The sequence below is a fragment of the Gekko japonicus genome, unplaced genomic scaffold (genome assembly GCF_001447785.1).
Source record: "Gekko japonicus isolate JY-2015 unplaced genomic scaffold, Gekko_japonicus_V1.1 scaffold42, whole genome shotgun sequence".
NCBI classification, from domain to species: Eukaryota; Metazoa; Chordata; class Lepidosauria; order Squamata; family Gekkonidae; genus Gekko; species Gekko japonicus.
The window spans coordinates 2,019,598-2,045,157 of NW_015165831.1; the positions used below are offsets into that span (position 1 = coordinate 2,019,598).

A 25,560-nucleotide genomic window follows, 5' to 3' on the forward strand; every position below is an offset into this window, starting at 1 on the left:
CACATACAGCTGCTGTTTGACCCATTGGGAGAAACCTATCATCCATAAAGGCGACCTGTATTTCTCCCAGCAAGGCAAACAGTTGCTCTAGGGAGCTGTGGGAAATGACATGGTAGTGGGAAGGGTTAACTCTCTTCCCTCCCTTGCGGCCCAGATCTGAAGGGGTGGTGGTGCAGCTGCTATTTATTACTCCATTATTATTCAAATATTATTCGCTTCACATCTTCCAGTGTCTTGTCTAATCTGACCTTCAGACTCTTGCAACTCTGTAGTGGTGAGATTCTTTAAAAGTCCCTGCAACTCTGAACACAGCAACTAATTTCTTCTGTGAAAATACTGGGGACAGAGCCGCTGTGTTTCTGGTTTGAGGTGTTTCCTGTCAGCACATGGCCAGCATAAAAGTTTTTTTGTGTTACAGAATGGTAGCGAAGGAGCTGACTTGCTGGAGGAATGCATGGTTGAGGTGTGCTTTTGCATAATGTACCTGGAGTTAATTTGGAAGGGTAGGCGGGTGGCTAGCAGATTACCTTGGCTTCCAAGGGTATGAATTCATGTTCTTCCAATTTTGAACAGATGGCATTCTTCCCAGTTCTGAATGTGGTGAGATGGTGTGTTGATATTTACACAGTTACCCTACATTATCTGTAGGATTTGAGATTTTGGGGGATTGTTTTGTAAAACTCCCCACCAAATTAAATCTGTAATTTTCAGAGGTGCAGAGGCAGAGAGAGGTCTTTTCCCAAACCTGTTCCCTGGGATCCTTAGCTGGAGATGCCAGGAACTGAACCCTGGACCTTTGGTACACAGAACATCTGCTCTATCTCTGGGTGACAGGCCCTTCTCTAAAAGCACTTTGTTTTAGCTCCAGCATGCGTTTGTCCATGTGGTCCCCTGCCCTTTGGATATGCAAAGAGTATGGCAGAAGAGTAACTGTGGGGCTTGCTCTAACTACAGATTTTCTGGGGGAGGGGGTGAGTGAAAAGGACAGGGGGATCTTCTTTGGCACAAGCCCTCTGTGTCCTTAAACCTGGCCTAAGTATGGAGGACTGTTTCCAGGGAGGGACTCTTGGCTGATGATATTAACTCTCTCTCTGTCTCTCTCTCCCCATGCAGAACAAAGAGAAAGAAAGGATGAAGGAGAAAGAAAAAGATGCCCGCTACACCAATGGGCACCTCTTCACTTCCATCACAGTTTCTGGCATGACCATGTGTTTTGCATGTAACAAGAGCATCACGGCCAAAGAGGCGCTGAGTTGTCCCAGTGAGTATCACATTATGTGTGAACTTGGAAGGAGTGTAGGGCAGGTATGCTCCCTCCCCAATGCTTAAGTCAGGAACTACTACCGGTAGCTTCCACATCTAGAGAAAGGATGAAGAGTATGCCCACTTGGATTTCTCTCACAATTAAGTTTTTCTCGGGTTCGGGGGCTGAATGAGTGCCACATTTGAGGCTGGGAAAGAATTCCTACTAGGCCAAATTAACAGTGGCCCTGGAAAGGTAGATGGGTGGGTGGGGTGCTTTATCAGCATGCACTATGGCTCACTTGCATGAGTCATCCAAACTATTTGTTTTCCAGGCACCATTCTGCAGGGCAGCATGCTTTCTTCTTGTATCTTTCAGTGCCGTAGCTAGTGATTTCTGCATCGGGCTGGTTTGGTAGTGTGAATCATTTTGGCTTTTTGATTTTTTTAAATAACATTTATATCTTTCACTGCCAACCAACAGTTTCTAGGGCAGTGTTTTTGTTTTCTCAATTTCACACCAATAATACTGTGGAGAAAAGTTTTTTACAGTTCTCTACTGTGGGCACCCAGGGCCTATGAGAAGCTCCAAGGACAACCACTCTTCCTAGAAGAAAAACAAATCTTAAGAAGTGAAGGGGACAAGGTTGTTACTCCAGTGTATAGAATCCCATGCATTTCAAGCAATTTGCTTGTCATCGAGGAAATGAAAAAGGACTTTGTTAACTTGTTCGTACAAAGAGCTGCTGCCATTACATTCCTGTAGTAATCACTGGATTGGATTTCTTTTTCCCCTTCTTATGTCCCTAGGGTTGGCAAGTGTTACTCACGATTTAGCGGGGGGAGTCTCGAAGCTCCCCGGGAGTCGTCTTGTGCACATGCCACGATCACATCACCCAGAAGTGACGTCATCGCGTTGGGGGTGGGGCCACAATCATTCGAGGGAAAACCATAGAGTTTTCCCTGGAATGATAGAGCATCCCCCTGCAACGTGCCTGACATGATGATGTCACCTCCGGGTGACGTCTTCACGCCGGGCACGTCTCACACTTTGGGGGTGGGGTTTCCCCTGGCGGCCCAATCTGGGCTGGCGAAGAATGGGTCTATCGAGCAGGGGTTTCCCCACCCCCCGGGGGGACCTAGCAACCCTATATGTCCCACATTGCTTTTCTCCATGGAGGTCTCATGATCCTCAGCAGAGCCTTTTAGTAATCAAAGGGAACCCCCTCCTGCCTTTTTCACAGGTGGAAAAGTTGGTTGGATCCAACTCACTGATGGGTTACAAAGTACATACGTGCCATGAAGTCACAACCAACTTATGGCAACCCCAGCAATGGGCTTTCAAGGCAAGTGAGAAGCAGCGGTGATTTACCATTTGCTTTCCTCAGTAGAGTCTTCTTTGGTGGTCTCCCATCCAAGTATCAACCCTGATTAGCTTATAAGATCTGACAATATTGGCTAGGTTATACCACTCTGCCTTCCCTTTCAATGGATTAATTGCTGATAGTGATTATAGGGCTGAGTGGATTCCTATAGTTTGTTCAGTGTAGGAATTAGTTCTTCACCAGTCCTGGGGATTTGATCCAAAGATCTTCCATAGAGTTTTTCAAGCTACAGGGGAGTAGAATCCATGAGAGGATATGGTCCACTTCCCTGCTCCCCCCGCTTTGACCCATTTCCTCCCATTGTCTGCTGGGCGCAGCACTATGGAGAAAAATTTCTTATCCTATCACTTAGAGAGATGGTTCTGCAAATGCCTGGATCACATCTGAGACATAAGAAGTGCACACTTCACTTCCGGGCTCAGAAATGGAATTTGGCACTTACAGGACCATCTCTTACTCCAAAGATGAAGTCTCCCGCTCTGACTTGGTCAAAGTAATCTTTGGACTGCCTTTGCAATGGAATTCAATTCAGTGCGTAGGACAAGGGTGTGGGGACCCTGATTTGATTGTGACATTTGAGCTAATTGCATTTTTTAATCATAGTGGTCATTGTAAGAAGGAACTGGTTGCAACTCCTTTTAGATCAATTTAACAAGATTATTTTGCATCCCCAATTCAGGCTAATTGTTTGAAACACATTGGGATCTACACCTTTGCAGAAAGAGCTTGTCCTTTGCACTTGTTATATCTGGGGGGGGTCTCCTTTTTGGGGGTGCTGCCCCTGTGATGTGCTTTGCCATTCTTCCTGGCCTCTCTATCTGTGCAATCCTAAACACACAACCGTCTAAATTTATTAAAAAGTCAGTGGGGGCTTAGAAGGGTGCAGCTCTTGTTTAGAATTGCACTCTCCCAGCAGTTTGATAGCTCCGCAAGCCAGACTTTTATGAATGCAAATCTCCCCACTCTTCTGCAAGGAATAATAAAGAGGTTGGAGTTCATAAAGCACACTCTCACTTTCCCAAGGAATGAGAAGTGTAGAGGTAACTCTACAGGGCTTAGTTTCCTTTCAAAGAGAGAACACTGGAGACTTAATACACCTTTATAATAATTGCTTTATTAACAAACATATAAGCTGATCACAATGGAAGCAAATAACCCCCTACAAGAGGCTGTAAAACCATTGATCTTGCATCAGTTCCCAAAGCAGTAGCGTGGAGCTCCTTCAAGTGACTTTCCATCCAACTGCATTCGCAGCTCAAAAACTCTCTCGTTTCCAAACCTGCAGCTCCAGTTTTCCCCACGCATACCAGGAATGCAGAGCACTGATTTCACACCCCACCAGATTTCTTTATTTCTTTATTATTTACAAGATTTATACCCTGACTTTCTGCCCTCATCAGGGCCACCATGATGACTAACTGATTAAAAACATACATAATAAAATGACATCTTAAAAAATTAAAACCAACAACCCCCCCATTATTAACACTTTTAAAACTAAAGCTAAAATATGCATACAAAAACATAAAAACAACAATTAAAAACATAGAGCAGGAAGGAGGGATCTCTAAAGGAATGTCAAACAAAACAGTCATCATCCACTGGTGGAAAATGGCATCAGAAGGGAATGGATAAATCTCCTGGGAGAGAGAATTCCAGTGTTTTGGTGCCACAACTGAGAAGGCCTTCTCTTGGGTTGCCACCTGTGTAATCTCAGAAAGTGTGGGCATCTGAAACAGAGCATTGGAAGATGACTGCAGTGGTCAGGTACATTCATAAGGGATTAGGCAGTCCTTCATGTATGTTGGTCCCAAGCCATAAAAGCCTTTACAGATCAAGATCAACACCTTGAGTTGTGCTTGGAAACAGATGGGAAGCCAGTGTAAATGGGCACAGATGGGAGTGACATGGTTCCTAGAACCCAACCATGACTCCAGTCAATATCCTGGCTGCAGCATTCTGCAACAGTTAAAGTTTCTGAACATTTTTCAAGGGCAGCCCCATGTAGAGCACATTGCAGTAATCTACTCTAGATGTAACCATGGCATGCACCATGGTAGTCAGATCTTTTGTGGTAAAAGGCACTCATAGTCAGAACTGCCACCTGCATATCCAGCAGTAGGCCTGGATGCAACAGTACCCCCAAACTATGGCCCTGTTCCTTTAAGGAACAGATAAATTCAAGAGAATAGTTCTTGAGGAAGCATCAGTCAATCGTACCTATCTGTTAGCAAGCAATCCTATTTATTAAAGATGGCTCTCCAGCAGCTGTAAGAATGGATGTGTTCTTATCCAAAGTAAGACCATTTGTCTGCTCAGCATTGTCTACTCTGCCTGGCAATGGCTCCACAAGATCTTAGGAGATCCCAAATAACCTAGGGGGAAGGGGCAATGAAGCTAGTACTCTGCTCTTCAGCTCCCCTGAGATCTTAAGCACCCTGGTGCAAACTAGACAATAGAAACACTGCTGTATTTGAAGACCTGACTTGCAGCTTCTGCAGGTGGCTGAAGATGCATCTAGTCCCACTGCTATGAGAGGCCAAACCCATTATCGCTCTGATGGACAGGTTAGCATCTCAGTAGGTGGAAGTTTTAAATGCCCCAGCTGCTAGAAATAATAAAAGATAACTGATATGATTAGATGAAACATCATTACATTCTGCAAACTGCCTTCCCCTGCTCCCCCGGAAGCACTGGAGATAGGAGAGAGACATTCACTCAGCAGTGATGTGGGGGCCTACAGTCAGCTCCCTCTTCCTGATGCAAGCAGTATCAGTTCTAGCATGTCGGTGGTTTTGTGGTTTGGGGGCGGGGTTGCCACATTTTGCCACATGCAAAGTCAGTTTCATGCAGATGTTCGTGTCCTGTTCTGTTATCAATTTTACCAACTTGCTATTATCAAGAATCATCTCACCATGCTCAAAACGAGAATTGATTGAACATTAAACTTTCTGTCATCTGTTCACTCCTGTAGCTGACTTCTCAAGTGAAGTGGGGCTGAGTGAGAAGGAAAGAGGGGCTTTAACCTTTCAGCCCTGGCTTGGTTTAGCCACTGAGAATGATCTAACACTGAGGCATCTTTGTGCTGCTCTTAGACATTTTGGATGTGAAAATACATCTCCTTTTAAACCCTGTCTCCCCCCTCCCCTTAAAATGCTGATAATGGTGCAAGAAGTTCACTTTCAGTTAGTGAATCTGAGTGAATCATGAAGGGTTAAATCCACTCTTCTCTTTCTGTACAGCCACACTTTGAATCATGGCTGTACATGCAATTTACTTTTACAGTCTAGTGGAGATTCATGAACTCCATCTCTTCCTAAGGAGTAAAGTAGTATAAGACATCAGCGTTGAATCATGGATGTATTGGTTAGGGTGGCCTGTATCTTACCCTCCAAGCATGGAACATTGATTTTGCCCACATCCCTCCCCATTCCTGCAGCCCATTCTGACCCCCGAAAGGTGGTTCCTGAAGTTGTGATACTCATGTGGAGGAATAGCTTGGGGGCTGGACTGAGGAAGGAGGAAGGGCAGTATAACTACTATGTGTTCACCTTCAGCAGAGGTCTACTGGCAGAAGAGGAGGAAATGGGTGGTTTCACCCTCTTCCTTCTTCTCCTAGTTAGCATACTGACTGCCTTTCCTCCCAAAGCTCCTCAAGTTGGTTCACAACAAATAAACACTAAGGATTTCATTATACAACGATAACATAAAACCGTTTGAAAAGCACGGGGGAATAAACCTTAGCAAGGTTATTTCATTATCAACCTGATTCAAAGTTCCTTTGGAAAATAAAGGAAGGGAGGGAGTTCACCAGTTGAAGGCAGTTTCTGAAAAGGCCCTCCCAGGACACTGAGCCAGTTTAACCTCTGCTAAGCTAGTTCCTGGAGAAAGGCACCATACAAGGATCTTGGAGCCCAAGAAGGCTGATACTGGTAGAGGAGGTCCTTCAGATACTTATTTTTTATGACAATAGATTCAGGTGGGTAGCCATGTTGGTCTGAAGCAATAGAATAAAGTTTGAGCCCAGTGGCACCTTTAAGACCAACAAAGTTAATTCTGGTATAAACTTTCCTGTGCATGCATACTTCATCAGTGCCACTGATGAATGTGCCACTGGACTCAAACTTTGTTTTATTTTTGTGCATTTATTTACTTAAAACCTTTCTATCTCACTTTATTCCCCTGGATCAAGCTTAGAATCAAGACACTTGGGCCTGTAAAGGTCAAAACCAGCACCTTAAATTGAGCCTGCAAACAAATGGGGAGCTAGTGCAGCTGCAAATTCACTAGCTTTGTACAGTCATTCCAGCACCTCAATATGGACCCTTGCAGGTACATTTTGCATTGGCTGAAGTTTTCTGTGCAGTCTTCAAGGGCTGTCCCATCCAGTATGTGTTACAGTAATCTAATCCAGATTTTATAGCAAGGTATATGTGGTTGTTGCCAGATCAGATTTCTGCAGGAACAGCTGCAGCTGGTAAACTACCTTTAACCAGCTAAAGGCACTCTGGGCAACTTTCAACACCTGTTTGTCTAACAGCAGTTAGACAATGACCAGAAACACCCCAAGCTGCAAACCGGATCTTTCAGGAAGAGTGTAAAACCATCTAGAACAGATGAGTTACCTGTTGCCAGCTTTCTTCCCTCCACACAGCACTTCCATCTTGTCAAGATTAAAATGGCTAAGGAGCTGAGCAGAATTCTCCCAGTACCATCTTCTGCCTTCAAGGAAGGAGAAGCCAGTGCAGCAATAAATTTCCCAGGCCCATCTAGGCCAGGTGTTCCAGAAGAATACCACAGACCATGATATTGAATGTTGCAGATAAATCCAGGAAAAGCAGCAGAGACACACTCCCCTTCTCAGTTGACTGGTGTAGACCATTAAGACAGTTTGTTCAATACCCCAGTCAAAAGAAAGAATGTATAAGCTACCTGCTTGGTGAAAGAGGGGTAAGCCAGTTCATCCAGCTGTCTTTTGTGCTGCTGAGGACTTCATGAGTAGGACTCCTGCTTGATGTCTGTGCTTCTTTGCTAAAGCAGGCCCCTAAATCAGCAGTTCTCTCCCTGGGCTTCTGGGATAAAGCCTGGACTCAGGCAGTGGCAGGTGAGGGAGATAGGATGGTGGGAGCCAGACTGACCTTCCAAGAAAAGGAGTATTGCATGTCAGGTTGGGCCTGGGGGATACCTGCTCTGTCTCATGGCCCTTGACCTGTGGGGCTCCACGAGGTTCAATCTTATTCTCCATTGGGAGAGGTCATCAGGCGGTTTAGGATGCAGTGTATCAATATGCGGGTGATACCCAGCTCTGCCTTTCTTACCCACCCACTTCCAAGGATGCCGTTGATGTTCTGAATCAGTGCTTGGTGTCAATAATGGGCTGGATGAGGGAGAACAAACTCAAACTGAATTCTGACAGGACACAGGTTCTCTGGGTTAGTAGAAAGGCAGACCTGGGACTTGATCTCCCCTGTCTTGGATGGGGTTATACTCCCCTTTAAAAGCCAGGTTCACAGCTTGGGAGTGCTACTGAACACAGCAGTCACCTTAGAAAACAAGGTGGCTGAAATGGTTCAAAGTGCTTTTTTTGCTCAGGTTCAGCTGGTACGTCAACTGTGTCTGTTCCTGGTTCACTCAGATCTAGCCACAGTGATCCATGCCTTAGTTACATTTAGACTGGACTATTGCAATGCAATTGAGCAAACTTCAGAGGACGGCGGAAAACAGGAGGGCCTGGCGAGATCTTGTCCATGGGGTCGCGAAGAGTCGGACTCGACTGCGACTGAACAACAACAATTGCCATGCATTCTACTTGGGGCTACCCTGGAATTGATTTCAGAGGCTGCAACTGATGTAGAACACAGTGGCTAGACGGCTGGTCGGGGCCAGCTATTGGGAGAACGTGACCCTGGTATTACAGCAATTACACTGGCCGCTCCCAAGCTCAATTCAAGTTGTTGTGTTTGACCTTTAAAGCCCTACGTGGCTTGGGAGCAGATTATCTGAAGGACTTTTTATGCCATATATTCCTGCTCGGGGATTGAGATCACAGGGAGAGGCCTTGACACAGAGAGTACTCCATCTTTCTGTGTTATACCTCTGAGGATGCCAGTCCCAGTTACTGGTGAAACGACAGGTTCTACAATGCCAAGACCACGGTCACACAACCCGGAAAATCTACAGCAACTAATGCCCTCCTGACTATCCCACCAATTAAAGATGCTTGTCTGGTGAATACACAAGAGAGGACTTTTTAAGTGGCAGCCCCATGATTATGTAACAGCTACGGGTGGGGACTTCTCACCCAGCTCACTGAATACTGTCTGGCTTCTCTGCATGCAGCAGCTATTGGGAACGGGGTATGCCAAAGATCAAAAGGCTTGCAGAGCTTACCTACCCTAAGATGTGCTGGCTGCCTCATCTTGCTACTGCTGCTGTCAATCTCTGAGTCTGATGCTGGATGCAGGGGGAAATAACTGTGCCCCCCACCAAAGTGGCCATGAGGCTTCATCTCAATCCAGGTGAGACAGAGGTACTGCTAGTGGGCAGTGCAGTACAGCACAGTATTTTGAATAGGGTTGCAGTCCACTCTGAAGGCTGGATTCAGATCCAGCATTAGGCCAAACTACATGTTCGTGTTCTTAATAAGTTGGATCCAGGGTGGACCCAAATTGGGTTCCCCACAGCCACACAGCAGCTGCAGGGAATGGCTTTTAAAAAATAAAGGAGAGCCCCAGTCGTCTCAGAACCCTACTGCAGGGAAAGAAGGGCTCCTGCCTCTCTACTCTAAGCCATTTTCCCTTTACTTTTTAGAAGGCATCCTTCACAGCTGCTGTGTGGCTGCAGGGGACCTGGACTCAACTTGTTAAAACCCCAAAAATGTAGTTTGGCCCTTAGTATTGTTCAGTTAGATTACTGCAATATATTATATATGGGGCTGCCATTGAAAAGTGTTTGGAAGCTTCAGTACAGTTGCTAATACAAACGTGTAATTAGATATAATCATTTATCTTTAAAATGCCATTTTAATTTATATTATAACAAGTGGAGACCCGCAACAAAATGTTGCGTACTGTGTTGCGTACCGCTGCCCTCCCCCCACAAAATGTTGCTTACCGCTGCCCTCCCCCCCTCCTCCCTCGCTCTGGTCCGAGGCCGGCTTCGAAACGACGGCGGCTCTGGCCTCCGGCCTCGCTGCCCTCCCCCCCCCTCCAAACCGTGCGTCTGTATGTACGTCTGCCTCTGTACATCTCCTCTCTCTGAAATAGCTGCCCCCTGAGGAGAACTATCCTCAGCTCCCTTGGCCCGAAGTGTCCTCTCCGCCCCCTCTTCGCTCCGCTCCATCTCCCCCTCAGAAGTCCGTTCCCATTTTCTCCAGCGCGGCCAGGCCGTGCCCAGGCAGGCCTCCGTTTCCCTCTTCCTCCTCCCCCCGCTTCGTCGTCATCTTTATTCCCCCCCTCCAACAAAAAAACCTCAAACACATGCACTCAAATCCATTCCGTGCAGGAGAGCGGGACTCCCGGCCGGGTTTTCCGTCGGGCCCTGGCCGGCCTCTCGCTCTCTCAGGCTCCGTCTCCGCCGCTCGCTCTCTTCCTCCTTCCGTCCCTCCTCATCCTCCTCCCTCCTCAACCTCCTCCCCCCCTCCCTCCCTCCCTCCCTCCCTCGCTCTCTCTCTCGTGCACTCTCCAGCCAGCCTCTCTCGCTCGCCCGATCCGCCGCTCACTTCTGTCTCAGTATGTCTCAAGATGGTGGCCAATGTGGGATCGATGTTTCAATATTGGAAGTGCTTTGATTTACAGCAGCTGCATGTCAGGACACCCTTTCAGGCCAGCGGCGAGGCCGGCTGCAGAGCGTCCCCTGCGCATGCGCAGGGGGCGCTCTGTCAGTTTGGGGGGGATTTAAACATCCCCCCGATATTTTTTTTCAGGTTTCGTATTTTTGTGCACACCTGGGGACCGCCCCAAGTGTGCACAAACCTCTCCCTCCCCCGCAAGTGCCCCCGGAGCGCGGATTTAGATATCCGCACGCACGGGGGCACTTCGGTATTAGTATAAGGATGTTACAATCTGAGGCTGTGTCCACTTGGGGATGTTTTCCTTGCATGCAAAGCAGGAATCCCCTATGATAAAAGGGAGCATTCACATGACATGTGCCCATTCCAAGTATGATTCATGCAATTCCAGTTCCCCCCCCCCTTTAATCTAGAACCATTACGCACATATGTCTTACTGCAGATTTTCAGAGCAGTAAGCCTTTAATCTTGACTTCAGATTCTGTGCCCGCCTTATCTACCATTCTTTTTCCTCTGGTGTATTTATTCTGCAGCTACAATTTTAAAAATGCACTTTTCTAAATTGGGGTGAAATGTCACTTGTGATGGGGGGGGGTCAAAGTTTGGTTTTTTTAAAATTACACAGTTGCCCTATCACAGCTGCGCAGTAGCATCCAGCAAGCACCTTCCATTTAAATCCTCGTGGTTCAGGTTTTGTGCATGCATTTTAGCATTAGTTGGTTGAATGAAAGGGAACAGAAAAGAAGGCAGGCAAAGGGGGAAAACCCACTGTTTAATCTGACCAGACTTTTTCTGAAACTGACAAGCAGTTGCAAAGCCCTGTTTTCCATATTGCCAAGCACTACGGATTCTCTGCTGTGTTATCGGCCACTGTGAAAAATGGGAGTCACACGATCTCATAATATGGGGGAACATGTTGAGTGTACAGAATGCACAGTAGAACCCACCGACACTGGCAGCTGTGATAGCTGGCAATGTGTACATATGTACGCATGCCTGCCTGTGCAAAGTTGGCTGCAACTCCACCACGCTTTGCATAGGGCTGCAATTTGTGTGGAGGAGGAGTCCTCTGGCAGAAGCTCTCGAGAGTTTTTTTTAGTCTTGTGCCACTGATCTTGGCAGGTTTTTAAAGCCTATCCTGTGCGGATTGCACTCTTCCTCTGAATAGATCAATCACAAGCTATTCTTAAATTCAACAGTTCACAGAAGGTTCATGTGGCTCAGCCACCATTTTAATGTTAGGCTTCCAGAGACTGCCAAAATAGTCCCCCCACACACACTTTGTTCATTAAAGCATTAAAGGGGAAAATGTTTCCAAAGCTTTAGTCTTCCCATCCCAGTGTCTCTCTCTCTTTACATCTCATGTCCATTTCATTCCGTGCTAATGATTCACCCCCTCCCATTTTGTTTGCATGCAGCTCTGAAATCCTTTTTTTTTTTTTTTTGCTTTTGCACTGGGGATGCTGCCATTTGCCTCCTCTCTAGTCGCCCTTTCATGTCAGTACCAGCAGGGAACTAAACCTCGTGCAGCTCCTTTTAACACACACACACCCTGGTCATTTTATTTTTTTCTAATTCAGTGATCTGAGACTAGCGATAGTCTCGTATCGTTAGACTTATGCTGACTGTCAAAAAAATTAAAACATTTAAAATGAGGGGGAAATAGAGCTTTTACATTGATGAAGGGGGGGAGGATGGTGGAAGGTGCAGAGTGGGCAGAATGACCTCAATGTGGGTGGGGAGTAACCCTCAAGGAGCAGAAAAACGGCAAGGGGGGGAATCCAAGGGAAGCTGTATGCTTCTGAGTTACCTTCGGCTTGGAAGCGAAACAAGGGGGAAGTCGGCACAAAAGCACTCTCAGAAAACCCTGGAAAACAGTGCCCAGAAAGTGAACTTGACTGTTGAAGGGAGGAAAATCAATGCAGAATGACAGGAAGAACCTGACAGATATGCACAGTGAACGCGAGGGAAAATACCTGTGCATAATAGTCCCTAGACATAAAACAAACCTGTTTTTCTCTGGCTTCATGGGGAATCTGTGTAGTGGTTGCAAGCAGTGTTCCCTCTAAGCTGAGTTAGTGTGAGCTAGCTCACAGTTTTTTAGCCTCCGGCTCACACATTTTTGTCTTAGCTCAGGAAGGATGACTCCAGAGCAAACTATTTATGCAGGAGCCAAACCGCTTGCTCACAACTGTAATGCCAGTAGCTCACAAAGTAGAATTTTTGCTCACAAGACTCCACAGCTTAGAAGGAGCATTGGTTGCAAGTGGACATTCCTTCTGTTACGAATAAGAGGAAGGGAATGGAGCTGTCAGCAGTCACTGCAGGAACAGGGATATATAGGCCCCGTTCCCATGCTGCTTGCTACTGCTGCCATGGTGAAGAGTGTTTTTGTGCCTCCAATTTTTAAAAAATTGTATCAATGAATATCAGTTAGAATTGTTGTTTTGGCAACTTGCTTTCTGGTTAGAGTTCACAGGTCATAGGGACAGAGAGGAAGGAGGTAACATCATTGGGCTGGCAATGGTTTTAGACCCTGGTACTGAAATTCCCCCCCACACACACACAACTTACTATACAGACTGGGCTGGTCCTAGTGTCTTAGGATCACAACCACCCTGATCAATTCAGTCAGTCTGGGAGATGGTGTGGTGTGGACCAAGAAGGCTCTCCTCCCCACCTTCCCTTGTATGCATCAGAAAAGGCATCCAAGGCACTGGGCATCCTGACAGACATCTGTTACTGCTGGGTAGTGTGGAAATAAATTTCCCAACTGTAAGAGCTTCTTTCAGCTCTCTTAAAGTGTTGTCCATCTCCAATTTCATTTTTTGGTTCCCGCTGTTGCCTTTAGTCAAACAGGTTTTGTAAGTATTTGAAGCAGTACAAAAACTCATGCACGTGGGATCACTTGTGCACCCTTGGGTGATGATGATTCCCATCTTATGCCACCTCCATCTTTCTGAACAGGAATTGCTTGCGTTGTGTAAGATTGTTCTCTGGAAGTCTAGTGGGTGGGACTTGGGTGTCCTTCTGGCTTATTACTCTGAGGTTTATATCTGAGCCCCCTCCCTGTTTTTACACAAGCCTCGTCCCCCAGCAAAGCAGTGCCTCCAGAGCAGCTGCAGTCTTAGAATGACGTTCCTTATGGTCTGGAACTTCTGTCTGCAAGGCCAGATGTTGGGACTAAGGAGAACAATGTGGGCTGCAGGGGCTGGGCATTGTTTTTGTGTCCTCCCTTGGCAATCTGGAAGTGGTTTAATTTTGTTGCTGCTTGTTTTCTTTCAACCTCAGAAGCCTCCGCCAGGGACCTTGGTCCCAAACCACAGTAGGGCAGCCACATTTGATCTGGTTTCCCAGAGCGAGCCAGTAGCATCTGCCTGGGCGGCTTGCAGCACCAGGGGCCTGACTGTGGTGCTGGTATTCCAATAAGCAGCTTTCTTACAAACAACCCACAGTAATGTGGGTGTATTCCAATAAGCAGCTTTCTTACAAACAAGCAAACATCCCACAGTAATGTGGGTGTGCTTTCAGAGATGGCAGCTACCTGAGTCTGGACGGCTGGATTTTTCTTGGCCAAGCTTTTTGGTGACTGGATCCCTTCTGGCTATTACATCACTGCTTCTCTCCCTGCAGAAGCTTGGCTAGAGAGACTTCACACACAGCCACATGCCAGTGCTCAAAAAACTGTCATCGTAATGCCTGCAAATTAAGAAGTGGTGCTGGGTCATGCTTTTTTCTTCTGGTTGGATAAAGAGCCATGGGAGGCAGGAGAGAATTGCATGCCCATTAGTTTGCAGGCGAGTGTCCCATCAATGAAGCTATGTGATCATGTACCAGAAAGGTAAGAAGCAGTAGGTAATCCCCACACACACACACACCACCCCTTGTTCTGCCACACTGGGAGGCATTCTCCTGGGAAATGAGGCCTGATTTAAACGGGATGCTGGCTGAGGAGGAGGCATTCACCCGTTGAACTTGGCATTCACACCACGTCGCGTTCAAGCTGGGCTTCTTCCCATGCAAAGCAGCCGCACGTGCCATGGAGCTGCTTTGCATGGATAGCAGCCCAGTTTAAATGAGACCCTGTGCAAGTCCCACAAGAAAGTGCTTTTGCTTCAGCCAACATCACAATTCAAACAGGATTTGCTGGCTTAACAACGGTGCCATCCCTTGCTTTCCCTCTCTTGGGTAAGGAAGGGTTTGGCAGAAACTGGGAGCAGTTAGGCGGCATCCGGGTGAGGCTAATGTGCCACCAGTTATTTCATTCATATGTAATTCCACACTTGCCCGAGGCAGTGCTGAAACTGGAATGGTCTAGCCATATTAGCCAAATAGGTTCTTTTGAGGGGTGTGTGGGACCTCTTTTGGCCAGCATTTGACCCCCAAACCTGTTTTTAATACCTGTACTCAGCTCTGCAAAAATGAAAAGCAGCAATGACAAGGAAGAATGCCATTCTGTCACCACCACGGACTCAACTGGCTTTAGGTGGATAATAGCCTCTTCCATGCGGCTGCCACAAAAAGCCCATCACCAATCTCTTCCTCCTGCTTCCTGCAGGGGACTGTCCGTTCCATGTGGGCTGAGCTCTTGGCAAGGGCTTCTGGCCGAGCAGATGGTCCTGTGAACAAACGGCCAGTTGGTGTTTTTCTTCCTGGCCCCCTCCCTGCTAGTTGGGGGTGGCCCTGGAATTTGCAGGGCGTGAGAGATCTCATAAAAGTACTTTCCTATTGCTGCTTAGCATGAAAATACCCTGTAAATATATATTTTTTAATTAGCTGACAAAAAGAGGGCATTCCCCCCCCCCAACTCTGCTCAGCAGTGTTAGAAATGTGAGTAGACAGATGGGGGAAGGCAAGAGAAGCCCAGAGGTGCTCCATTTTGAATTGCTTCTTCTTCTGAATGCATCACATTGAGCTCTGTTTCTCCTTTCCTTGCAGCACTGGTTCACTTAGAGCAGAACCAGTTAACTGAGGACCAGACTAGATGTGATGGGGCAGCCCTGCTTGCTTGTTCACAGGTCTTCCCCATTCATATTGGAGGCTGGGTGAGAGAAAAGCAAGAAGGGTGAACATTCAACTCTCCCAACCACTCTGCCCTTTTGGGATTAAAATAAAATCTACCTGCTCATTTCTGTATGCACACGAGGAACACACATGGCTGCCCCTGTTGGTTGGCCCTGAGGAAGCCTTCTGCAGGCCAATGATCCACTAGTACTCTGCTTGAAAGGGCAGCAGTCTTAACCGGAGCCCTTTCCCAGCTTTGCTGTTTAAGATCCTTTAACTGGAAGAATGTAGACATAAATCAGCACTGAACATCAGTGGGCAAGTGCAGGCTGCCAGCACTTAATGATGTTGTGTGACCAGCACTATTGACATATAAACCTTAAAAATATCAAGACATTTTTGGACTGCATTCTATTAATTTTTGGAGGCTGGCAGGAGCTATGGTTTTTATTTTAAATGACAGGCATTTGGAAGACTGGTCAGTAGCTGAGTGGAAGAGCTGTTGCGAATCCTATCCATGACTGTTTTACGGAAGACAGGCAGAATAGAAATACAAATAATATCAATGTTCTGCATGGCAGGCTGCAGTTGCTCCTTGTTGAGGGAAAGGCACTCAGTGTATCATTAAAACAATTTAAACCGAAGCTAAAATATATATACAAAAACATAAAAACAACAATGTCACATCAGTGGATTCAGCTGCCTAGGGAGGTGGCGAGCTCCCCCTCACTGGCAGTCTTTAAGCAGCACCTGGACAAACACTTGTCAGGGATGCTCTAGGCTGATCCCGCATTGAGCAGGGGGTTGGACTAGATGGCCTGTATGGCCGCTTCCAACTCTGCGATTCTATGATTCTATCAGCTGTTTATTTGAAGAACTTAGAAGTGCAGTGCTGAGTCAGCATGGAGAGAAGGGGAGGAGTGTGGGTTAGAGTCTTTATTTCTGCTTACACTTGTGTTTGGAATCTGGGACACGTATATGGAAAACATTTAGTCTCCTACCGTCTGTGTCCCTTCCCAGGGCTATTTATTATTTTCGGACTGTAGCCAAATTTGGAATTCTGCCAGCTTCCACCGCTTTGATCTTGAGCAGGAGGTGGTGGCGGCGGCTTGTATTTGTGGACGTGGACAGCACTGCGGGCTACTCAGGACATTGTCTACTTCAATGGCTCAGTTGTATTCTCCACTCTTATCTTGTGCTCTCCCTTTTTCCTGGATTTGCCTCTGCTTAATATCTCTTCCAAAGCTGGGGTCAGCTGCTGAGTGTCTGTACAGGCATTGTGGTTGAACTCATAAGAGGTGGTGGCATACACCTGGTCTATCCCATCATACCTGAGAGCCATGGGCAGATCAAAGGAGATACAGCTTAATAATACACAGAAACAATATACAGAGTAGTTTATTGCTGTTATTTTGGAAGAATGTAGAATTTTATATTTACTAGGGACAGCTGGAAATGATGAAAATCTGCACCCAGCACTGTCCTGTTTACTAGGGAGAGACCCTTCTGATTCTGAAACTTGTCTCTGTTAGAACACTGACCCTGTGTGTGCCTTTGTGGGATGCCTTGTTAAAAGTTCATTAGTGCCAAGTTGCTAGCATTATCATTCTTCAGGATTCTTACCCCAGTGTCTCTGGAAGTTAAAATATTTGAGGGCCAAAGTATACATTACATTTTTAAAAATGAGCTGGGTCTGGGTTCCCCCAGTTAAAATTGCATTCCCTGCAGCTAGATGGCTGCTGCAGGGAACTAATTGTCCAAGTGCTTCAGGGGGCCGATTTAGATTGGGACCATGGCATGGGGAGAGATGGGTCTTACCCTTCCACCCCCCTTATCTTTTTCCTTACCTGAAATGGCCCATGGGGTGTCTGTATGTGTTAAGTCAGTGTGGGACAAGCTTGTGGCAGAGTAAATGAACACAACATGCCAAGGCCCTCAGCAGTGGGTAACTGGACTGCTGTGTGTGACTCAGCCAGGTACTAATTCTTGGCATGAGAATCGGGATGTTGCACAGCACTTATTTTCATCTGCGCAATGTTGAGTATGGAATTTACTTTTTCCTTAGTATGGGCTTTTTCCTTAGTGTGGTGGTGGTGGTGGTGATGGTGGTGGTGGTGGTGGAAAGTGTTGTGTTGCACAGATGACTTACGGCAACTCCGTAGGGTTTTCAAGGCAAGAGACTTTCAGAGATGGTTTGCCATTGCCTGCCTCCACGTCACGAGCCTGGTATTCCTTGGAGGTCTCCCCCATCCAAATATTAGCCTGGGCCAGCCCTGCTTTGCTTCCAAGATCTGATGAGATCAGGTTAGCCTGGGCTATCCAGGTCAGGCTCTTTTGTATGCTTCTGATCTTCCTGGCAGTTGATCCACAAGCATGAGAAGCAATTTGGGCATCGTTCTTACACATGTGTGCCCTCCTTTTGCATTTTCACAGGTGTGGAGTCAGTTTATTTTCGTCCACATCTGCCCTAAATAATCAGGATTTTCGAGGAGGGTGCTGTTGTCATCATTGGTGTCATCAGTGGCATCACACTTACATTAATATCATTTAGTAAATCTCTTCAAGGTAAACATCATATTACAATATAAATGTAACTTTGCAATATTACAAGGAAAAGTCCATCATTTTGAGAATGATGGACTTTTCCTTGTAATAGTGTAACATTACATTTATATTGTAATGAGAATGATGGACTTTTCCTTGTAATATTGCAAAGTTACATTTATATTGTAATATGATGTTTACCTTGAAAAGATTTACTAAATGTCTTTGTCATTGACATCACAGTGTTTGTTTGTTTGTTTGGTGTATCTCCTATATGGGTAACTGATCCCTTCTTGGTTTATCCTACATTAATATTACGGCTGCATTTTTTAAAAAAGACACTAAAACCATCGATATATCAATATAGTGCTTGCTTAATGAAGCAAGTTCTCTGAATTCCCAGCTTTCATTAAAAAAATTAAAACACAGTAAGTCTCTAGCTGTTTCCCTAATGGCGAAAAGCCTTTTCCCTTATATATCCGTGAGGAAAGGGGATAGAGATTTACTTTTTTGAAAAATGAAAGCTGAGAAGTCAGAGCACCTGCTGGACCTGTCATTACAGGACTTTATCAATATTTTAGTGCCATTTAAAAAATACAAATGAAAGAACTAGTCTTCAGAGTGGGAGGAAGAGGAGATGAAGTGGTTTGACAATTATGATAGTCCAGTCATCAGGAAGTGGGCTAGAGGTGGGTAGGAGTGGGTGGCACAAAGCAAAACAACAGAAACATTACTCACAAGGGAAAAGGCAAGTCTAAATCAACTCCTAGAAAAAGGTCTGATTAAAAGAGGTCTCAAAAGAAATGAGGAAAACCCTGGGGGGGGGGACACACGACACACCCAAAAAGTGAAAGCTAAGGGTCTTAAAATGCAGTTGAAAAACAGGGACTAAACCAAAGCAGTATGGGGCCAGAACTGATGAAAAAACCCATGGGGAAAAGCCCTATATGTCCTGTGTGTCATGGGAGTGGGAAGTGGGAGCCCACTTCAGTATTATTAATTGGTTCAGAAACATCCACCCCAAGAAAACCCCAAGCTGGCCCAGGCCATCCTCTCCATGTTACTGATGAGTGAGCTGAGGCTGCAAGACTAGCAGCTAGTGGGTTTGTGGTTGAGTGAGATTTGAAGCAGGACCAACCCTGATTCATAGCTTAGTTTCTTAACCACCCCGTTACACATTAACCTTGCTTCAGAAATGAAGCAGTTACAGGAAGGTTGATTAGGCTGTGGGATTCTAAGAGATTTCTTCCGGCTTTGGCCCTCTGAAGGGAGAACAGGTCCATGGGTTTCTAATATCCCATCTTCCATTTGGAGCTGTGCGTGAGAATCTAGAACTGAGCTCGGCAATCTCATAAAACAGCATTTTTCTTCCTTCACTGTCAGAGTGTGACTTCACTTCCTTGTCTGTGGCTCCTGGCTGATATGTCTAAATTAGCTGTTGTACTTGTGTTAGCTCTTTTGCGTTTGGCGAGAGAGGATAGATCTTTAGGGCAGGTGTACTTTTAGGGAGTACTACACCATAGCTAGAAGTTTTTCCTTTCTTTACTGGCAAAAACACCTCTTTTTTAACAGAGAAAATCATTTCCTATCATTCCATCCCTTGCTTGTTGAACTTCTGCCTACGATGTAGATGGGCAAATCAGAGATATAATTAGAATACCTTGCCCATTAAAAGCACAGGAGCCCAAGCCAGAAAAAAATAGTTGTTGGCAGTCCTAAGGCTTGCTTTAAAAAAGCTGTGAGGAGAGCGTAGACTTGGGAGTGAGATGTGAGACCTTTTTTTGTTCCCTACTGCGTATTAACAAGGACGCGTGTGCCTGGATGTCTCTGGCTACTGTTGTCTGGAAATCCCTCTGTCATCTCTAATCAAAGGCACTGCTTTGTTTAGTGACAATCTCTTTGATCCCTTGCCGAACTTCCACTCTTGGGACCATAAGGACTTTCCCAACCTTGAACGCAGGAGCTCCTGGGAGGGAAAGAGGGACGTGATGTCTGAAGATTAAAAAAACACTCTTGTACCTTACAGCCTCCCTCTGGGATATTTGAAGGAGTTCTTTCTCCCACTCATCACGATCTGTCTCTGATGATCTTTGGGTGATCCCATGTCATGTTGTAGGGTGAAGAATTAGCCCCCTTGTCTATAGGACAAGGACCAGCTTCCTGCTGTGACCTGCCAAAGTGGAAACTTTGGCTCCTTTGGAGGTTTTTAAAGAGACATTTATTTTTCTAAATCCTGACTAACGGGGGAAAGGGGGGGTCATGAGATGCATCTGCTGACTGATCTTATTTTTCTGTTTTATTGTTCATACCTGTATCATTTTATGTACCTCACTTTGAGTGTACAAATTGCTTGGAAAGTGACTGGAGATCTTCTAAATAAATAGAAGTTCTAATCAGAAATGACTCTGGAATGGTTCCATCCCTAGCCACTCCCCACTCAGAGCCATCTATCCGGGGCTGTAGCTAGGGCAGGGGGGCCCACTGCTGGACCTCCTGATGGCACCTGGTGTGTTTGGCCACTGTGTGACAGAGTGTTGGACTGGATGGGCCATTGGCCTGATCCAACATTGGCTTCTCTTATGTTCTTATGTTGTGGGAGCACTCCCGCACCTGAAGCATTGCTGCTCCCTACCTAAGAATTTGTCAAAATTTAAAACTCTGGCAATTTTTGTTTTGTTTAAAGGCTTAGAGTTTTCTTTTAGATCAGGAAAGTTCCCTCTACAAAGAAATTGGATGCAGATGCTGCTCCAGTACACACAGACCTACCCAGTTCCACCCACCCAGTATTCCCCTGGAAGATTTTTTAAAAATTGTTCCTGTACTTTCAGTGATCCTGGAAAAGTTCTTATTTTAGTTACTAACACTGTAAGCATTGCAGGGATCTTAAAGCGGGTAAAGAGTGTCTAAAGAATGCTACTTATTTAAGACGGGTGTTCATTATAAGTGAGTAAAGCTTCTGGACTTTAAAATAACAGTTCTTATTCAAATTGCATGTTTCTGATGCTTAGCAATTAAGAGCTACTAAAATACACATGAACGTTTGGACTCAGCAGTATGATTATAGAAGTTCCTGTTAGTTATGAGGAAATCATTGATTTTGCATTCATTCCTTTGAAGACCCCACCCTAGAAGAGATGTCGGCCCCAGCTAGCAGGGTCCTACAGCCTTACATATTCCCTGAATGCACCTGGCCCTCCAGGTGTGAACACAGATTGATTATTTTTCCTTAAAAAACCCACACATTCAATACTGTGGGCTGTTCTCAAGTACAGACATAATATTGAATGACTGTTCCTGCCAGTTAAATTCACTTCCTGTTCACATCGCCTCATCCCACCCATGCATTCTTGGCTGTTCTATGAGTCAGACTTGTGAATTTTTTAGTTCTCTTAAGATAACCAGAGATTGCAAATGAAGAAGGACTTCGTTCTCTCTCCCACCCCCCCGACACATGGGAAAAATGTATAATTTTAAAAAGTATTTAGATATCCATGTATGAATTTTAAAAAGTATTTAAATATCCAGCTCATCTAGATCACAGAGGGTCTTAATTTCCAGATCCAGAAGAGAGTAGCTCAGTTTGTGAATTCCACACTGGTTTTCCTTTATGTTTGTTGCTTTCCTATCCTTAAAGAATTCATTCTGCATGGAAGTGATATGAAACCTCTCACATCTTTGCACAAGGAACCCTGGGAAATGTAGTTCTGTGAAGTGGCTAAGTAGCAGAAGATTCTTAGACCAGGATTTCAGAACATGGATAATGCATGCAGAAGGTTCAGGCTCCATAACCATTTAAAGAAGAAGAGCTGGTTTATATACCTTGCTTTTCTCCACCCTGTGGAGTCTCAAAGAAGTGTATAATCACCTTCCCTTTCTCTCCGCACAACAGGCACCTTGGGAGGTAGGTGGGGCTGAGAGAATTCTGAGGGAACTGTGTCTGACCCAAGGTCACCCAGCAGGCTTTATATGGAGGAGGAGTGGGGAATTGAACCCGGCTCTCCAGATTAGAGGCCACTGCTCTTAACCACTACACCAAGCTGGCTTTTAAAAGGGTTTCTGGTCACCTTGGAGAGCTGCTTGGAGAGTAGAGAATGCCTTGGAATTAGGGGTGAGCAGATTTCCTGTTTTACATTCCTTGTTGTGCTGGAATTTCACTCAGTGCTGTGCCCCAGTCTTCTTTAGCATGGCTTTAATTAGAAGAATTTCTAAAATTACCCAGAGTTCGTGTGTATGTCTTACTCTTTATTTCTGCTATCACCCATTACCAAATGCTCACATGCACATCAATAAAATGCCCTGACCTGGATAGCCCAGGCAAGCATGATCTCGTCAGATCTTAGAAGCTAAGCAGGGTTGACCCTCACAAGTACTTGGATGGGAGACCTCCTTGAAATACCAGAGCCGGGAGGCAGGGGCAGGCTGAATATGCCTGTCTTTCATCCAGTACTTCAACCTTAATTGAGTTTCATTACTAACTGTCCTGTTCCTCATCTGAGGGATCCTTGGCAACTGTGTGCTCTGGGGATTTTTTCTAAAGAATTATCAGACAAAACTACAATTCCCTGGGAATTTTGCAGGAAGCTGGTTGACTCTGTCTGTAGACAGAATCATAGAACCCTTGGTCTGAACCAGTAAGACAGAGTGCTTACATTCAAGTTCAGAATCATTTTCTGTTGGCTGTACATCATGGGCAAATGAAGTGATGGAGACATACCCTCAAGGGCAGAGCATCGCAGCCTCAGCAGCTGGTGCCAGATGTTTGGATCAGTTTTTGAAAAGCTGCTCAGTATTCTCCAGATGGTATGTGGAGGCAGAACTCTTGGACATGGTGCACTGTTCAGGAGCTCTTCCAATATGCCTTGTTGGTTCTGGCTGACCATTTGGCAAGCGGCACAGCTTTGTCACCAACACTAGCAGGTTGGCAGGGGACATGTGGGCACTTGGATGGATGGGTCTGCCTACCTGGCAAATCTTCAGTTTCCCATAGGGAGTCCTACCCAGTTCAAATCTCTCATTGCTCATCTCTCTGTCTTTCAACAAGCCACGAAGCCTGAAGAGGAGGAGTGGGAGGGGAAGGCATAAGAACATAAGAAGTGCCCTACTGCATCAAACCAGAGGTCCGTCTAGTCCTGTCCCACACAGTGGCCAACAGCTGCTCTGGAGGGCCTACAAACAGGGCACAGAGACCAAGATGCTGCATTTTAGCTCTGGTATTCAGAGGTTTATTGCCTCTGGAAGTGGAAGTTCTCTTTAGTCATCATGGCTGGGTAGCCACTGATGGATCTCCCCTCCATGCATCTGCCTTTTAAAGTCACCTATGATTGTAGCTGTCGCTACGTCCACAGGCAGTGAATCCCACAACTGAATTACTCGTTGAGGGAAGAAATCCCTTTGTCCATCCTGAATCTATAGCCTCTCAACTTCATTGCTGTTCATGCATGGGAGAATCCTTTGTCTCTGACACTTATGTGAGACAAAGTGCATGAGGCTGGTTAAGTGTGTGCGTGGGGTCACAAGGTTCCTTGGGGATCTTGGGCTGTGTTAAGGACTAGATACACCTTGAAGTCATATTGATCTCATGGACCTACTAACAAATGCTGAGGCAACTGCTTAGCACACAAAGGCTTTCCTATGTAGAGGATAAGCTTTATCGAGGACTTCCTGCACAATCAGTCAATGCTTATGTAGATTGTGTGGAGAGATATATTCTAGCAGGGCTGTTTATCATAGTGATATTACTTCACGTCTTGTGGCACACTGAGGTCTGAATTGTGTGTGTATGTGGAGAGAGAGGGAGAGAGAGCGCGAGAGATCATGGCATCAGTCTGTGGTTCTGCCCCATGTTGCATTTGTGTTATACCTGCAGTCAGAGAGCTGACACCTTCCCCTCCCCCAGGCCCCCTCTTCATCCAAGCATATCAGCAGAAGAACAGATTGTAGTACGGGGGATTGATCACTGTGTGCTTCCTGAGAAACTCCTTTTGGCCAGAAGTTTGGCATGCAGGCTCTGCCAGGCAGTGGGCGAATTGCCGGCTGTGGCAGCCAAATGGCCAGGAAGTGACCTTCCTTCATCTTGGGTGGTGGGAGGGGGGGGCTGTATTGGAGAGTGGCAGGCATCTTCCATTCACAGAGTTGGAAACAGCCTGAAGGCAGGGCATAGTTTTTTAAGCAGCTAACCTACCTGTTGTTTATTTCTACTGTGCCATCAATGCATATTGTGCTTGGCGGCAGCAGCAGTGTGCTATGTGTGTGTGCATGCTGTTGTGTGCTGTGACAAGCAGCAGCTCTCCCAGATTTCAGGCCACAGAGGGGCTTCCCCCAACACTTGCTATCTGGGATTCTCTAAGTAGAGATACCAGAGATTGCTGGAACTGGGAGCTTCCGCAGGAAAGGCATGTCCTCTTTCAGTGAACCACAGTAGCTTCCTTGTGTTGGCTGGCAAAAGATTCTGGGGCAGATCAGATGACTGTAATGTGCTCTCTATGGGGCTGCCTTTGAAGTCTGTTCAGAAACTTTTGCTGGCTCAAAACTCAGCTTGCTGGATTGCTTCCTAGGACTTCTTGTATGATTCTCCAATACTGTTTCATCTTTACATTATCTCAGCCCAACCTGTAGTACTAGTTCTGACCTTTGGAACCACAAAGTGACCAGAGGTAGGATATCTTAAGGAACAGCTCCTCCCATATGAACACACACACACCCTGGTTCACTGGGGTTGTCATCAGAGGTCCCATTTTTTGCACATTCATTAATAGTCTTCTAACAGATATGGTGGGTGGTTATGCCAAGAGAGGGCTTTCTTGGTAGGTGCACATCAACTCGGCACCTTTCTGTTGGAGGCCCACTTGGCACCCTCACACGGTTTGATGTTAGACATGTGGGTGCATCAACAGCCAAGTCTGATCTTCTTGGGCTACTAGGGTTGCTGACCTCCAGATGGGGCCTGATGAACTCTTGGAATTACAACTGAGATCAGTTCTGCTGGAGGAAATGTCTGCTTTGGAGGGTGACCTAGTTGGCATTGTAGCCTGCAAAGGTCTCTCCTGACCCCGAACCCCACCCTCTGCAGGCTCCACCCCCAAATCTCCTGGAATTTCACAGCCCAGTATTGGCAGTCTTGTGGGCTATCCTGTCTGCCCTGTGTTTCCCCTCTCTCCAGTACTGTGTTATCTTCTGTCTGTGTCTGAGCCCAATTTGGCATACTGTTTTTAACTTTTGACATATCTTTCTTATTAGTGGTTCATAGTTTTATCTTGTTGATAGGCTGCGGTCACACGGAGCATTAGCCACGCTACAGAGACGGAAGATAGGCGGATATTCCGGGCTCGATCACAGTGCCACATCTGGGAAGCGTAGCGCTCCCGTGGCCCACCCGAGGATTCCCGCCAAAGATGTGGGGTAAAAAAAACTAGTACCTCCGAGGCAAGGGCGGGCGTCTGATCACGTTTCCGGTGGCATCTGGCGCCCGCCCATGTCCCGTCGCGAAAAGGTGGTTTTTTTCCAAATCTCCACGGGATGCGCACAAGCACCCAACGGAGCATGCGAACACTTGGGTTTTTAAAAAACCGAACCCGCCGATCCGCTTCTTTGCCGCAC

General features: G+C 46.1%; 1 protein-coding gene across 1 annotated transcript in view; it reads left to right on the forward strand.

Moving 5' to 3' along the window:
* ARHGEF2 (Rho/Rac guanine nucleotide exchange factor 2) overlaps nt 1-25,560 on the forward strand; it is a 69,940-nt gene that overhangs the window by 21,777 nt on the left and 22,603 nt on the right. Inside the window, exon 2 of the mRNA XM_015410847.1 lies at nt 1,114-1,261. Coding sequence (XP_015266333.1) covers nt 1,114-1,261 — 148 coding nt within the window. The remainder of the gene's footprint in view (nt 1-1,113; nt 1,262-25,560) is intronic.